This window comes from Physeter macrocephalus, chromosome 7 (genome assembly GCF_002837175.3).
Source record: "Physeter macrocephalus isolate SW-GA chromosome 7, ASM283717v5, whole genome shotgun sequence".
In the NCBI taxonomy this organism is placed as follows: domain Eukaryota; kingdom Metazoa; phylum Chordata; class Mammalia; order Artiodactyla; family Physeteridae; genus Physeter; species Physeter macrocephalus.
The window spans coordinates 53,696,100-53,712,532 of record NC_041220.1 but is presented as its reverse complement, the minus strand read 5'-3'; the positions used below and the strand labels follow the sequence as shown (position 1 = coordinate 53,712,532).

Genomic DNA, 16,433 nt, shown 5'->3' with positions numbered 1-16,433 from the left:
ATTAAAATTTAAAATTTGTCCCTATAAAATATCCAATTGTATCAATACTTAAATCTGTATGAAACTGTGGTCTCTCTAGAATTCTAAAATAAGCAAGTTCTAGCTGTTTAATATATAAATATATATGCCTTAAAAACCTTATATTCTGCAATACTGCACATTAAAAATGACAGGATTTTGGGGGGAAATAGTCCTGAAGCAGACCACTTAAAACCCAAGGAGCTTTCTTACTAGAACATTAATAAAAACAATAATGATCCCATAAAAATAATAGCACAATTAAAGGCATGTTAAATTCTTAATAAATAAAATAAATACTCCAGCATATGTAGAATTTCATGTTTAAAAAAAGTTGAAGGTAACCTGATGGAAAGGAACGTTGAGACTGTTGAATTAAGGAGACATATGCAACATAAACAAAGATCAGATAATCATGCAGAAGGAACTTCTAAGACAAAGTGGCCAAACTGAGCCAAGAAGTGATGTGGGAGTAGATGGGCACTCTGTACTTTACAGAGTGACTAAAACAGAATTGAACACTTTCCAAAAAGTATTGCGTATTAAGTAGGGTAGATATGAGCATGCAGTCAAACCAATTTCAAACAACTATCAGAGTTATTTCTACAATCTTAGAAATGCTCAATATGCATGCCTTCTATCCCACAGTTCACATCAGTTTTGTAGTTTGATTCATTCAGTTCCTTTGTAGCATGTTTACTGTCAGTGGTTGAAGTGGTCACTGTGATGTGTTCCTGCATTTCCTCAGAGCTGTGACAAAGAAGTGATACAAACATGAGGTTATTGACTGTCCATTTATAACTTGTGTATTGAGTAACACAACTTTGAAAGCATTCAACTCTTTTTAAATCCCCTTGCACTCTTCCTTGGCTCTATTGTGTTTAGCTGACGTTGTGTAGTTTGTATTAAGCTGCTGTTACTTGGTGGCTCAAAAATCCACAGTCCAGAAAAAAATACATTTGAACAAAAATGACTTTTGTGATATATCGATAAATTTTCCTTATTTACAAATTGCATATGATATTATTTATATTATAGAACTCATATTGTACGGTACCATACATTCATAATTCTGTTTAATCCTCTGAACAATTCTATGAAGTAGGTTCTATTACTAACACATTTTACAAATTAGGAAATTGAAGCTTTGAAAGGTTACATAAGTTATCTATGATCATACCATACAGCTTATAAGTAGCAAATTAGGATTCAGACCCATGTTGATCCTGATTGAAAGCCTAAGCCCATTTAGAGAGATTTGTCACATCAGTGTTTAGTACTAAGACATAAAAATTATCCAGAAATATTATTTCTTTATTTTTCTAAGATAAACTCTAAAATTTAAGGTGTTGTAGAAAACTGATACCTAGAGATTAGGGTACCTCATTTTTTTAGATGGAGGTGTGCGAAAACATGTTTTTATACCACATTAAATTTTAAACACACCGACCATGTGAACTGTGTGTTTAAGAGTGTCGTTATGGTACTCATATGGTACTCATAAATGGTGTAGAAAATAGAGATTCACAAAATTTTAAAAATGAAAGTAAAGATACAGTTTGAACTCTTAAGTTATTGCTGAAGTGGTGAGTGATAGGTTTTGTGCCTTTAAACCTGCAAATTAAGTTAATTTGATTTAATAATATCCTGTTTCTGGGGTTTGCTTCCCCCTTAGGAAGAGCAATCCACAGTGTTAATACAACAGGAAAGAAACTTTTATATCATTAAGAATATTAAGTAACAAAACTCATGTATATTATAAGCTACACTTTTACAGTCTATGCACAGATAATCCAAAGTACCATTTTCACTCGGCTTTCAGAGTGCTTTAATACTTAGTTTGAATTGTTAAATTCTGAATTTCTCGAATCTTCCCATGACATATTTTCAGACAGCTTCCCAGCTCTTTGATGAAACCAGCTATATCTATATCCTTTTTACCTCATTCCATTATTGTCAGTACCAACCCTTTACTCAGATTTGTTCCCTCATGCCCTCATACATGCTGTTTGTTTATTTAAACTATTCTAGCATCTTAAAGCTGTATGGAAATAAAAAATAACTCTTTATAAAAATAGAAGGAACAATAAAAGATTGAGAACCTAGGATAAAAATGTTAGTAAAAGAAGAATATATTGACCATATCTTAAACTTTATGATAACTACTCACCTTCTCTAGTGGTAGAATTACCGTTGTGTAATCAACTGCTGATTCCCTAGAATTTTTTTTTTCCTGTAGGTGAATTATTTTTTCTTTTTCCCCAGAAGTTGATAATTAAGGAAAATACGTAAAGAAACATAATGAGATTCTAATCACTAATTTACTTTTAAGTGGGATATATGTATACCGTTTCATAGTCGTGTATTTCAATATTTAAATAATGTATAGGCAGAAGAAAAAGTAAGGTACCATCCTTTTTTAAAAATTGCATATACTTGTTTATTTTTATATGTGTAGCTGTAGTGAAGCTTATTTATGATGAAAATGTCACAAATATTTATTTTAGTATAGAATCACACTACTCACAAAAATGTATTTGGATATTAGTAAATCCAGAATATTGGCAGGTTTAAAATTTAATAAAGTTTATTTTATAAAAATATTTAAAACTTGGGAGTTCCTTGGAGTTCCAGTAGTTAGGACTTGGGCTTTCACTGCCGTGGCTCCATGTTCAGTCCCTGTTGGGGAACTAAGATAACGGAAACCATGCGGCACAGCCAAAAAAAAAGAAAAAAAAATTTAAAACCTTTTGTTTAAAGTTAATACATTATGAAGCAAAATAAAATGTTACCTGTTTTTCTGAAAATTTTACATATATCTTTGATACATAATATATATGTGTGTTTTAACTAGTGTGTGTATATAGGTGTACTGTTTTCATAATAGCCTTTTTATTTTGATATGTAATTGTGTACAGATATTACAGTGGCAAGTTTTATACATGAATTAGCATTTTAAATATTTTATATAAACCAAATTTATATATTTGCTGCATTTTGTTTTCTTTTAAGTATTTTTCCAGCTCTTAAGTGGTAAAGCTTTGGTTCTTACTTGCTGGTCTGCATGAACCTAACTTTGCAAGGTTGCTTTATTTCCACCTAAGGGACCACTTCTTTTGCCTTGTTACTATGCCAATCACTATTTTTATATGCTTATTTGCTGTGGCTGCATTATTGTGGATGTTGGCATTCAAATATGAATATTATGAGAGTTCTAATATATTTTCATTTTGATAGCTATTACCAATTCTTGACTTTTTATATTTGGAAAATGTGAGTAACTTAAAAAGTTTAAGAAAACCAGAGCATTGCAGAGGTCATGGGTACATGTAATTTTCTCAGATTCTCCAGTTAAAGGAAGGAATGTTTCTCAGGGACAGTTTTTCAAAAGACTAGTGCTTGCTTTCTAAGACCACCAGAGCACAGGTTTAATAGAAAGTTTAATTTTCAGAAAAATATAGGAATTACTGGTTCAGAAATAAGAGAGAAAAACCCAAGGCAATCTGCTGGTTTTAAAAAAAGTGGTATGAGTTTACTTTCACATGTATTGTCCCATTTGAACCTCACAACATCTCATTTTTCATTTTTATAGAGAGGGAGAAGAGATCCATATAAATTATACGTACAATGTCAAGTAACTAGAAAAGTGGCAAAACCAAGCCAAATTACTCCCTCTTCTCAACTCCTCCATGAGTCTCCTGATTTCCTCCCAATCATTGTTTGGATTACATCATGCTGACCTAATTGCAAATGAGGAGGCATCTTGGAAAATATTCTTGGATGACTCTACTGGAGCAAGATTTGAGACTGAACTATAAATACTTTGTGAATTACCACAAAAGAGTAAAATAAGTCAGTGTAACATTTATCCACTTGCTTGCTTACATTTAACTAAATGGAAGAATATATTTGAATAGGATACAGAGTATACTCCCAGAGAAGAGATGTATAGGATCAGTATTGTACTCTGGACCTCTCACTGAAGAGGAAGTATCCAGGGCAGTTGTCAGCTTATACATAGGCCAGACTGCACTTAGGCCCATGGGGAAGGAATTCTCATCCAGATTTCACTTGTAACCAAAACACTAAAAGGTTACACTCGAATTTTATATAATTATGAAACATAAATTGAAATAAATAAGTCATGATAAATCTGTGTAATTGGCTAATGTACAAATGAGTGAGATACTTGTAGAACTCCTGTTTAAGGATAAGTAGTGTAATGATGTTGTCAGTTATCACAAAGAGATTTTATAAATGTAGTTTTTCTGACCGTTACTTCTGGAAATGTTGATTGAATACATCTGGGATGGGGACCCAGAATCTATTTTTTACAAGTGTCTTAGCTGACTCAGGCATATTTAAGTTTGAGAACCACTCAATTGGACTTCAGCTGTGGAGGATCTCGAATATTTAGTTTGAATCTCTGGATTTTATCCAGTACTCAGTCACTTATGTGTTTCTTAATTATTCAGCAGATATTTATTGGGTGTATATGTTCCAAGCATTGGGAATATAAATGTGAAAGAGACAGCTCATGCCCTCCAAAAGAGGAAGTGATAGGCAGGAAGTGATGTGGGAACAGGAGAGGCATTACACAGCAGTATGAAGAGGTTTTCAGGAAATGTATTGAAAGATATCTCAGCCAACTCTGAAAGAGTTGTCACATGAGGAAAGGAAGTATAGGTTTTCCAAACAGTGGGACCAGTAATGAAGTCTTAAGAATGGCACCCTGATTATAGTGGTTTTGTTTGACTAAAGTGTGGGTCACAGGATGGTTAGTGGGTGCAGTGACCAAGGACGAGAGATGTAGGTAGGGGTTAGATTGTGGGAGCTTTTGAATACCGTGTTGGGAATTCCCTGGCGGTCCAGTGGTTAAGACTGCACACTTTCATTGTCGAGGGTGTGGGTTCGATCCCTGGTCAGGGAACTAAGATCCCATGAGCTGCGCAGTGCAGCCAAAAAATTAAATGAATCAAATAAATATCATATTAAGGAGTTTAGGTTTCATCTTATAAGCATGGCGAGCCCTGATAGGCTTTTAATCAGGTTTACTTCTTAAGAAATTCAATCTGGTAGCAATGTGGAGAATGGATTAAAGTTCTAGAAGGATTTGGAGACTTTCAGTTTAACTACTATAATTTATCTTTAAAAAGTGACTTTGGGGACTTCTCTGGCGGTCCAGTGGTTAGGACTTGACACTTTCACTGCTGGGGCCTGGGTTCGATCCCTGGTTGGGGAACTAAGATCCTGCAAGCTGTGCAGACAAAATAAATAAATAAAAAGTGATTTCGTCATTAGAAAACAGATCAAATTGCGATTGATAATTCAGATTAAAATTTAGTTTTCTAATTTGAGTAACATTATGTGACTTTGTAGTATCTCATGAAAATCATTCATTTCATTCCATCTGTATCAGGCAAATTTAGAGTATACTGCCTGACCCTATTTGCTATAAACAGGATCCTATCTATCTGATAATTCAGATTAAAATTTAGTTTTTGTTCTTATTTGAGTAACATTATGTGACTTTGTGGTATCTCGTGAAAATCATTCATTTCATTCCATTTGTATCAGGCAAATTTAGAGTATACTGCCTGATCCTATTTGCTATAAACAGGATCCTATCTGATTCTTTGACTTACTATTGGACAGTTTTCACTTGTCTGTAGATGCTGTTCTTGTGGCATCACCCATGAAACTTGAGGGATAAATAAGGTCCATTGGAGTTATTGTAGCTATTAATTTAAATAAGATCTTTCCAGGACAGTTGGTTAGAGATGATATATTAAAACCTCGTTTAAAAAATTTTAATGGTTAATAGATACTGTGGCTTGCCAGTGATGTACAGTTGGTTACCTTTTGCCCTCATTTACTCCACTCCAATCACCGTGGCCTACTTCTGTTCTTCAAATATACCAGGCACACTCCTACCTCAGGTCCTTACTGCTGCTTTTCCTTCCATATAGAATGCATTCCCCTGATATCTGTATGGCTCACTTCCTCTCTTCCTTCAGATCTTTGGGCAAATGTCATCTCAGGGAAGTATTTCCTGATGACTCTATTTGTAATTGCAACTTAAATCTCCTACTTCTTGTCCCCCTTTCCTACTTAATATTCTCCTTAGCAGCTATCACCATCTCGTAGGCCATATATTTTACTCTTTGTTTATTGTGTTTCCCCTTCCCTAAAATCTTAGTTACATGAAAGTAGGAACTTTGTCTATCTAGCTGGCTACTGAATCCATTGTTCCTAAAACAGTGCCTCTAATAAAGTAGGTAATTACTTGAAAGAATGAAAGAAAGCAGGAATGAATGAATGAGTGAGTGAATGAAAATATGAATCGTTGAAAGCATGTATGAATAAATATGTAAATGAAGAATATTCAATGATGACAGCATCCTGTATTTCTATGGGATAGATATGAGGTAATGCATTATAAAATTGGTATTTTTTAGGTTTGGAGAATTTTTTGCTTGTCTGCCTGGCAATATATTTAACTTAAACTGGCATACAATATTATTTAGCAGCAGTAATGTGTTGTAGTAAGTGTTACAGAAATTGAAATCAAATACATTTGGTACTTTTAAAAAATGTTTACTATTAGACAGTGAGAAAATCCTATCAGCGTTGATACGGTTAAGCAATAGAGGGAAAGAAAAATTCTCCTTAATTCTTTTTGGTGATATATCAGTTAACCCATTTATCAACCCAATGATTGTTTAAACTCTGGCCAGATTTATGGTTTGAGATATCTTTTGGGGGGCGGGTTGGGGGCATTGCATATAAATCCTAGAGGTATATGAAGTCTGCCTTTCAAATGGGTAGAATGACATTTTAGAACCACTTAAATAGGTGACTGCACTGGTACATGTGGGAATCATCAGTTCATTGGAGCCAAAGTGAGATTTAACTCTAGATGGCTCTGAACTGCTGTTTGATTGCCGGTTATGAGAGTTTCGCTGCAGTTAATAGATTAGGAGTTCCGAAGAAAGCTTAGAACTCCTCATCGATCACTTTAAAAAATAGATGCTCTGACTCTTCCACATCCCTCAACACCAACACATACACACCCCTCCCCACCCCGTATGCATGTATGCATAGTCCAGATATGTTGCTACCCAAAGTCTAAAGTGCAATTAGTTGAATTCTACAGCAAGATGATGTTGAACATATTAAAGCAACTAGATTGTTTACTCCCTTGAGGACCTGCCTGGTTCTGAGTTTTCTTCTCCTTTTTGAGTATGGGGATTACTATCTCATGTTAGGACAGTTCATCTAACAATAACTGCTTTGCCAAAGTCTGCTTTTTGCACTGAACAAGTACTACATTTTTTTTTTCTGTACTGTGTGCTTGCGTTCATCACTTTACTTATTAGCTTTGTATTCTTTGCATCCTGTAGCATGTTTGCTGGTGGTTTGTTTTCTCTTTGATATTTTGATTGGTTTACATATTACAGATTTTCTCATCTATAAGAAATAATTTTGGAAAGTATGCACTTTGCACTAAGATTTCCATTCCCTTTCTTTTCCAACTTAATGCACTAAGCATCACTTTAAGATTCCTCTGCTTCTAGGATTCTAACATAGTCTCACCTTATCTGTTCCTTGATAAATTTTCAAGTTTGTATTAAAATATTCAAGTTTACAGAAGCTATAGTCTTTATCTTGTCCTTCCAGGCAAATATTACAGTTCCTTATTTTTCAACAGCTTCGCAAAGGCTGAAAAATTTGCCTCGTACTTCCCTCAAAGCCAAACAGTTGCTTCAAACTTCATCTACAAAAAGAGGTAACTACAGCCTCTTACTAAGTTTTAAATTTCAACAAATGGTCAAGTTAGTTAAATCTTTTACCTTTTGGCATACTGAGTCAGTGATGTCTATAAGGCACATTTTAGTCTTTTTTTTTTAATACTAAAATAATGTGTATTCATTCTCTCTTACTTGGATAAATCCAGAAGAAACTCATTTTCTACAGAGGTATGTATTGGGTTGCATTTCTAAAAGGAATAAATGATATGTAGCATTTAATATTAGAGAATTTATCATTTTTCTTACCTAAAACTGAAGGTTATTGTTTTAACTTTGTTAGATAAACTAATAAATGCTTTAAAATTAACCAAATGCCAGACATTCTGTATGTTGTTTTTTCTTCTGTCTTTGGTTTTTGGATTTACTTATCTGTAGGATGAAACAGGCATGTTTTCATATTAGAAATTGATTGACGTTAAAGCAGAGTTGTTAACTGATGATGTTTGGAATATTTATGGAATGGTAGCTTTTGTAAGAACTGACAGCTGAAGAAATATATGAAGGTTGACATCAAAGTTATCATGTTGGTTCCAAGAGATTGGATGTATGGACAGCTAGAAAGAAGTATAATTGGGAGAAACACTGTGGGATTAGATAGACCAGCAGTAATAAGAATGAATAGAAGCCTCAGAGGAAATGGGACAGAACACATACAGGCAAGGAGGAATAATATTTCCCCTATCCAGGACATGTAGATTTCCTGATAGCTTCAGAACTCAATAAATAACAAAGATATATAAGAAGGATAAAACACTAACAGGACATTATATGGAAAGAGGAGGTTTGGGATTTGATTTGTTGAAAAAATGATTTAGTTAATATGGTTATAAAAGTACTGAAATAGGTACTTTAGCAAGTTCATTAATGCGATGTTTTAGCAATGATTTTGTGGATTAAGTATAATTTAAGGAAATAGTTTTAGATATTAGAATCCAAAGAAAAGAGAATAGTCAAACAGAAAAGTAGAATGTTGGAATGTTTGTGTTTTGGATGTCAGGGGCTGATTATAGGCCTCCAGTAGGGGGTGTGTTTTGGTGCCACTGTCAGAAATAATAATAGACTGAATAGATTATGCTCTTTTGATGGAGAAGAAGGTGACTTATTAAGGATCATTGTAGAAAAGGTTCTTAAATTATTTGAGGACCTTAAACCTCTTTTTTGAGATTTCCAGATACTTTTGAGTACTTCTAGGGGTAGAAAACAGATGATTATAAAAGGATTGTAGTATCTATACCAGGGCAAGAGAGGATTTTTAAGTTTATATAAAGTTCATATAAATTTTATTTTTTGTACGCTTCTGTAAGCTGCTTCATAATGTTTTTTGGCATTAGGTACACTTATATAATTTAAAATTTTTACTTGAAGAGTTTATGTTGCTATTTATTAGATCGAGAAGATCATAACTTATGGCTGATTTTTTGGGGGGGGTGGGGGACGCCTGTGGAGGTTACATTATTTTTGTGATTCTAAATTACCAAACTGCCTACCCTCTGTGATAAGATAACAGGAAAGCCCAGTCTCATAATTCCTGGTACCTCTAGCTGTCTAGATGATATGGTAAAGAGAGAGAAGTTTGTGCGTGTGCATGTTTGATTTTTTGTTCTTTTTGTTTCATTTTGTTTAATCTCTCATTTATCTTAATCCAGACTCCCTTATTTTCTGGTGGCTTGGTGATGATCATTTTACACTGTAAGTTCTAAACAAATTGAAAAAAGAACAATGTATGATAGGATTTAAAATACTAGTTTAATTACTGGTAAAGCTGAGTTGGAGAATATCTCTTGGATCCAAGGTCAAAATGGATTTTCTAATTTACCCTCATGTCTAGATTTTGAGAGAGAGGAGTCTGCATTGGACTGTGGGATTCTCTGCTCTTGTAGGGATGTGAAGCAGACAGGATTCAGACACCACGTTTTCATAGGTACCTTTGCACATTAATCCCATCCAATAGAGAAACATGGACTAGATAGTAAATTGCCACATAAATCAGTTGTTCCTCATCCTGGGGATGAGCCTATAACATTTTCTAGAAAGCTGATTTACTTATTTTAAGGGCTCACGGAATCATGGGAAGAGGAAGAAGATGGTTTCCTTAACTATTGGAAAAATGGTCACTTTGATTTTAATTGCATTTAGTAGTAGCTGGAGTTTGAAGATGGGAAGGGAAGTAAAACTGTGTTGCCTGGCACAAAGAAACACACCATAAACATTTGTTGATGAACACGATCATGCCACTAGCTCAGGAAGGGCTGGACACATCCCTTTTTGCGTTTTCTTCTTGCAAAGCTTTTGTGTTTCTTCAGCCCACTTTTCTCTTTGAGGGAAAGAACGCATTGTGTTTTTTTAAGACTTCGTAGAAGTGACTGCTTAAACTGCTTTGATAAAGCTATATTTTATTTATCTCCAGTTGCTGGGAACTCAGTCAAGTAGAGATAAACAGGGTAGAAACCTCAAGAAGTCAGAGGAAGAAAATGAAGACTAATTAGAGAAGTGAATGTAGAGATAAGGACAAATTTAAATGTACAAACATTTTTATTTAGAAGGAAAGAAACAACTAAGGAGGAGTTCATGATAGTAGTTGTCTAATACTGCTTTAATTTTCTAATTCACTGTATTTTGAGATATTTAAGGTGACATAAGCAATATTTATAAGAGGCCTTATTGATATGAACCCAGGAATTTTGTCATTACCCTGGATCCAAAATTTAAAATTTCATGTTCCCTTTTGTATCAACTAACACATATTGAATCTGAAGCATAAAAAAGATACATGCATTATATTCTTTTCTCTTTTTTTCTCTGTTCTAGCCCCTCTTTACTTTTTCTTCTGTTAACAGTTGTGATCAAAGCCAGCCTCTTCCATAAACAGTTTTGTGTTTTTTTTGTTTGTTTGTTTTTGGGGGGTTTTTTTGCGGTATGCGGGCCTCTCACTGTTGTGGCCTCTCCCGTTGCGGGACACAGGCTTCAGACGCACAGGCCCAGCAGCCATGGCTCATGGGCCCAGCCGCTCCGCGGCATGTGGGATCTTCCCGGATCGGGGCACAAACCCATGTCCCCTGCATCAGCAGGCGGATTCTCAACCACTGCGCCACCAGGGAAGCCCCCATAAACAGTTTGTAGATACAGTGAAAATGATAGGAGTTGGTCTCCCTCCCATGACTGTTATATACAATTGGGAGAAGGAAAGGAGAGAGCATGGGTGCTGTTCTTGGGGCTCCCTGCAAACACACAAATTTCGATTAGATCATTTCATGCTGTCTTTGGAATGATACTTGAATAGATTTTATTTACATTTAGACTTGCTAAGGCTTTTATGATTTTCTAAGATTCTTTTTTCCTCTTTAGTTAAATCTTGACTACATCTATCAATTTCCTTTGCTGAGAAAGTCCTAGATCAAAATTTCCACCTCTCTGAAATTTGTGCCTTCATTTTCCTGATTAAATAGGACTGCATTTTAAAATATTAAAAGCCTTTAATATTCTGTGGTTTTAAAAGATCACCTGATTCCAGTTAACCCTCATTATATTTTTATTCCTCCCTAACTCACAAGTTTATAGATAAGGCAAAATGCTGCTACCATTAGAGGAGGAAACATTTTTTACAATAGTAAAACTACAGCTTAGTGCACCTCTTCATATACTCTAGTTTTCCCTCAATTTATACTTTAACCTTATTAAAGTATTTCTCTCCATATCTGGAGATTGTAGAACTTTTTGACTTGTCCTTTCATAAACTCTAGTACATTTTTCTAAGAATATAAGGATTAATAAATTTAAAAGGATTTCTAATTTATAAATCTATTTTTTAATCTTTGTTATTGTAAAATATAGCACAAATTCAGAAAACCATATAATACATAGAGAGCTTAATGAATTCCTATAAGGTGACCCCCTTGTAACCACCATTCATATCAGGAGACTAGAACTTACTACCTCAGATGCTCCATACTCATCTGCTTCCAAACACAATCCTCTCTTGACCCCCTCTCCCAAGAATAGCCATTCTTCCAAATTTTTACAGCGATCACTTCCTTACTTTTCTGTATAATTTTTATCATCCAAGTAATGAAATTATAGTTTTGCCTCTTTAATATATATCTTTTTTAAGTTTCTCTTAATTTATAGTTTTCCTCCAACTCTTTACTCCCCCTTGTTGTTTGAAGAAACCACCAAATCACTTGTTCCGTAGATGTTCACACAGACTGAATTTTCCATGGTGTCACTTATCAGGTTCCTCTGTATTTCCTATAAATTGTTAAGTTATCCACATGCTTAATTAGATTCAGTTATGTTATTTTTGGCAAGACTACTGTATAGGTGGTGGTACTTCTTGGCGTTGCCTGTTTCATGTGATATTAGCAGGCATTGATGCATAATGCCTATATCCTTACTTTATTAGGAATTGAAGAATTGGGTTATTTCAATTCTGACATTCCTAAGAGAAACTTTTCCTTATTCTTTGGTTAACCAGCACTGAGGTTTTATTTCAATACTTGTTCTTTCCCTTTATTTACCATTTTACAAAATAAAAAATTGGCAATCTAGGATCCTCCAAAGGTGACCAATATTTTTCATATATATATACACACACACGTACATATATATATATATATAATTATAAACTTACAGATTTAAACATTTTCTAATGTGTTTCGATCTGAGTGTTTTCCCAACTTTGGTAGAAGCATTTTCAAGTTGGTGTTCAGGTCTTTTTGACACAACCCTGGTAGTCTTTGATAACATCTTGATAACTGGTATGACAAGATAGGCTCATCTTATACACTTCCTGCCACAGACCTGAATTTAGTTATTTCTCAAAAAAAAATCCTGATTTCTTTTGGTAGGAAATGGAATTTCAAAACCAAAGTCTGAGTTTTTAGTTGTTCTCTTTACTATCCAGTTGGTCATTGTTTCTAGCTCTTTTCAGTTACTAGAAATATATATGTGTAGATTTGTGTTTGTATATTTTTTAAGATTGAATGCCTTAATGAGTTCATGCTGATACTTCCTAATCATATTTAGGGCTTGAGGATAATTACTTAACCTCTTTTAACTTAAAGCTTTCTTTCCTTTATTCTGCTCCGAGAAGTCTATCTCTCAGAAACACATAGAAATAGAGTATCATTTAATAATTTGTTTTCTCCCACGTTTTACACAAATCTTCTGGGGATAACATTAGTGTAATACCATACAATATGGTTACTAAAAGCAGTTTATAAAACTTTTTCCATAAATAGGTTACTGGGGATAAGGGGGAAGGGATAAATTGGGAGATTGAGATTGACATATATTCACTACTATATGTAAAATAGATGACTAATAAGAACCTGCTGTATAGCACAGGGAACTCTACTCAATACTCTGTAATGGCCTATATCGGAAAAGAATCTAAAAAAAAGAGTGTTATATGTGTATGTATAGCTGATTCACTTTGCTGTACACCTGAAACTAACACAACATTGTAAATCAATAAAAATTAAATCCAATAAAAATTAAAAAAACATTTTCCATAAGTAACTATTACATACTCTCCTTTATATGTCTCATTTAGTCTCAGCCCTACATTTAAATAATATTTGATGCTTGCTACCTGTCTGTTGATATTGTCTCACCAGTCAGTTTTCTTGTTTAAAGCTTATCCTCTGTTAGATTCCTTAAGGAGTTATGGGAACAATATCCATTCCCTCAATTTTTGCATGTCGATGACAGCTTGTCTGCTCTTTTTATATTTGAAAGTCATTAGCTAGATATGAAATCTTTGGCTCACATTTTCTTTCCTTGAGTATCTTAAATATATGACTCCATTTTTGTCAGGAATAAAGAATTGTTTCTGTTACAATCGTTTGGTCTTTTTATCTGGATGTCCAAAGGTTGTTTTCTTCTCCTTTAAAGTTCAATAATTTATGAGAATATGTCTTAGTGTTTGTCATTCTGAGTTGATTTCCCCAGATATGTGGTGTGTTATTTCAATTTGAAATTGCAGAGTTTTAAAAATTTTAGGCAAGTTCTTTAGAATTATAGTTTTTTTAATTGTGTTCTTTTGCTTTGGCTTTCTTTTTTTGTGGGGACTCTTGTACACATGTTGGGTGTTCTTTGCCTTTCTTCTGTGTTTGTTGCCTTCTCTTGAATCCTTTTCATCTTTCTTCATTTCTTCTTGTTCTATAAAAGTTTATTTTTATTGTTTATTTCTTTTAAAGCATAAGTACTGTGTATGGTGACTGTTGTGTTCCTTCTGTCTTAGACTTCATTTTGAAATGATTTGTTTTATGTCTGATTCTTTTCTGTGTTCCACCACCTCCCTTTTGAGTGTTTTTTCATTCTGATTTATGTTCTTTCATATCTTGTAATTTTCATCTTTTTGTGCATGTGCATGGTGGACATATTTGGCAAGGTTTTACCATTAGTAGAAATATTATTCTATTCCTTATTCTATTTTTTTTTTTTTTTTGTGGTACCCGGGCCTCTCACCACTGTAGCCTCTCCCGTTGCGGAGCACAGGCTCCGGACGCGCAGGCTCAGCGGCCACGGCTCACGGGCCCAGCCGCTCCGCGGCATGTGGGATCTTCCCGGACCGGGGCACGAACCCGCGTCCCCTGCATCGGCAGGCAGACTCTCAACTGCTGCGCCACCAGGGAAGCCCTCTATTTTTTATTTAATAACTTTATATGGGATTTTGCCTTACTCTTTTTCTATTGCTCATTTTTCTGTGAAATTGGTTTTTCTAAACGTTTAGAAAAGGGAGTTTTAAGATTTTCTAACTTATGGCTCTAGTGCTCCCTCTTCTTTTGTTTTAGGAAACTGTTCAAAAATATGGCTGTTTATTTTCTGAGATTTCTTGCTTTTACTCCCCTCCCCTGTTTTAAAATTCATCCTTTTAAAGTGTATAAATCAGTGTTTTTTAGTACAGTTGACCCTTGAACAACACGGGTTTGAACTGTATGGGTTCATTTATACACGGATTTTTTTCACTAAGTATGTGCTACAATACTACACAATCTGTAGTTGGTTGAATCCACAGATGCAGAACCATGCATGTAGAGGGCCAACTGCAAAGTTACATGTGGATTTTCCAGTGTGCGGAAGGTCAGCACCCCTAACCCCCTGAATTGCTCAAAGGTCAACTGTATATTCACAGAGTTGAGCAACTGTTAACAACTGTCTGATTTTAGAGATTATCCTCACCCCATAAGAAACACCATGCCCATTAACAGTCAATCCCATTCCCCACTCCTTCCAGTCATTGGCAACCACTAATCTATCTGACTCTGGATTTGCCTGTGCTGAACATTTCATATCAGTGGAATCATACAATATGTGATCTTTGCAACTGGCTTCTTTCAAACAAATTTTGTTTATCCATTCATCAGTTGGTGGACATTTGAGTTTCCACTTTGTACCTGTTGTAAATAATGCTGCTAATACTGCAAATGTTTGCTGGTAGCTTATTTATTCTTATCTATCAGTCTTTTTGTATGTATGGAAGAAAAGCTAGCAAAACCCTTTCCCAGGGGTTTCTTCTGCCTCTTACGTTTAATAAATATTCTCTTGATAAATACATGCTTACAAAAATAATGGTAAGTACTGTACCGTAATGAAAGAAGAAATCAAAGGATTCTGTCTTGTTATTTTTTTTATGATTACTTGTCAGCCATTACAAATTTAATATGCCTTGGTGTTGTATCTTATAAAACCTGCATAGGATAGTAGACCCACAAATAAACTTTCTGAGTCGAGTTGAAAATTAAAATGGCGAAAAAGACATTTTAATGTCTACTCCCAGAGGTGTTTCTCTTTTGGTATTACCGAGAGGTAAAGAACACCAATCTGGGAATCGGGAGACCTGAATTCAAGTCCTGACTTTCCTGTTTATTTGCTCAATTGATTTCTGTGGTTGTGGTAATTTTCCTTCTCTGTAAAGTGGAAGGGTTGTAGTAGTTACTAGTATCTCTTTTAACAAGGATTTTTAAAAATTTATTTATTTATTTATTTTTGGCTGCGTTGGGTCTTTGTTGCTGTGCGTGGGCTTTCTCTAGTTGTGGTGAGTGGGGGCTACTCTTCGTTGTGGTGTGCAAGCTTCTCATTGTGGTAACTTCTCTTGTTGCAGAGCACAGGCTCTAGGCACACGGGCTTCAGTAGTTAAAGCACGTGGGCCCTAGAGCACATGGGTTTAAGTAGTTGCTGCTCGTGGGCTCAGTAGTTGTGGCACGCAGGCTCTAGAATATGTGGGCTTCAATAGTTGTGGTGCTCAGGTGCAGTAGTTGTGGCTCATGGGCTCTAGAGCACATGGGTTTCAGTAGTTGCTGCTCATGGGCTCAGGAGTTGCAGCACACAGACCCTAGAGCACACGGGTTTCAGTAGTTGCTGCTCATGGGCTCAGTAGTTGCGGCACATGGGCTCTAGAGCGCAGGCTCAGTAGTTGTGGCGCACAAGCTTAGCTGCTCTGCGGCATGTGGGATCTTCCCGGATCAGGGCTTGAACCCGTGTCCCCTGCATTGGCAGGCGGATTCTTAACCACTGCACCACCAGGGAAGTCCTAACAAGGATTCTTTAACTCTGTAATGAGAGAATCATATTTACTTCATCTCTGTGGTCTTTAAAACCAGA

The 16,433-nt window shown here is 35.1% G+C and overlaps 1 protein-coding gene across 5 annotated transcripts in view; it reads left to right on the top strand.

Moving 5' to 3' along the window:
• SLAIN2 (SLAIN motif family member 2) overlaps positions 1 to 16,433 on the top strand; it is a 93,285-nt gene that overhangs the window by 59,038 nt on the left and 17,814 nt on the right. For 3 of the 5 annotated variants that reach the window (XM_055085989.1, XM_024131987.3, XM_024131985.3), the window contains one exon: positions 7,730 to 7,807. The exons of 1 other annotated variant lie outside the window; for it this stretch is intronic. In XM_055085989.1, coding sequence (XP_054941964.1) covers positions 7,730 to 7,807 — 78 coding nt within the window. Of the gene's footprint in view, positions 1 to 7,729; positions 7,808 to 7,975; positions 7,998 to 9,475; positions 9,519 to 16,433 lie in introns of all 5 variants that reach the window. One more of the 5 variants, XM_028491862.2, reaches the window with a different exon arrangement.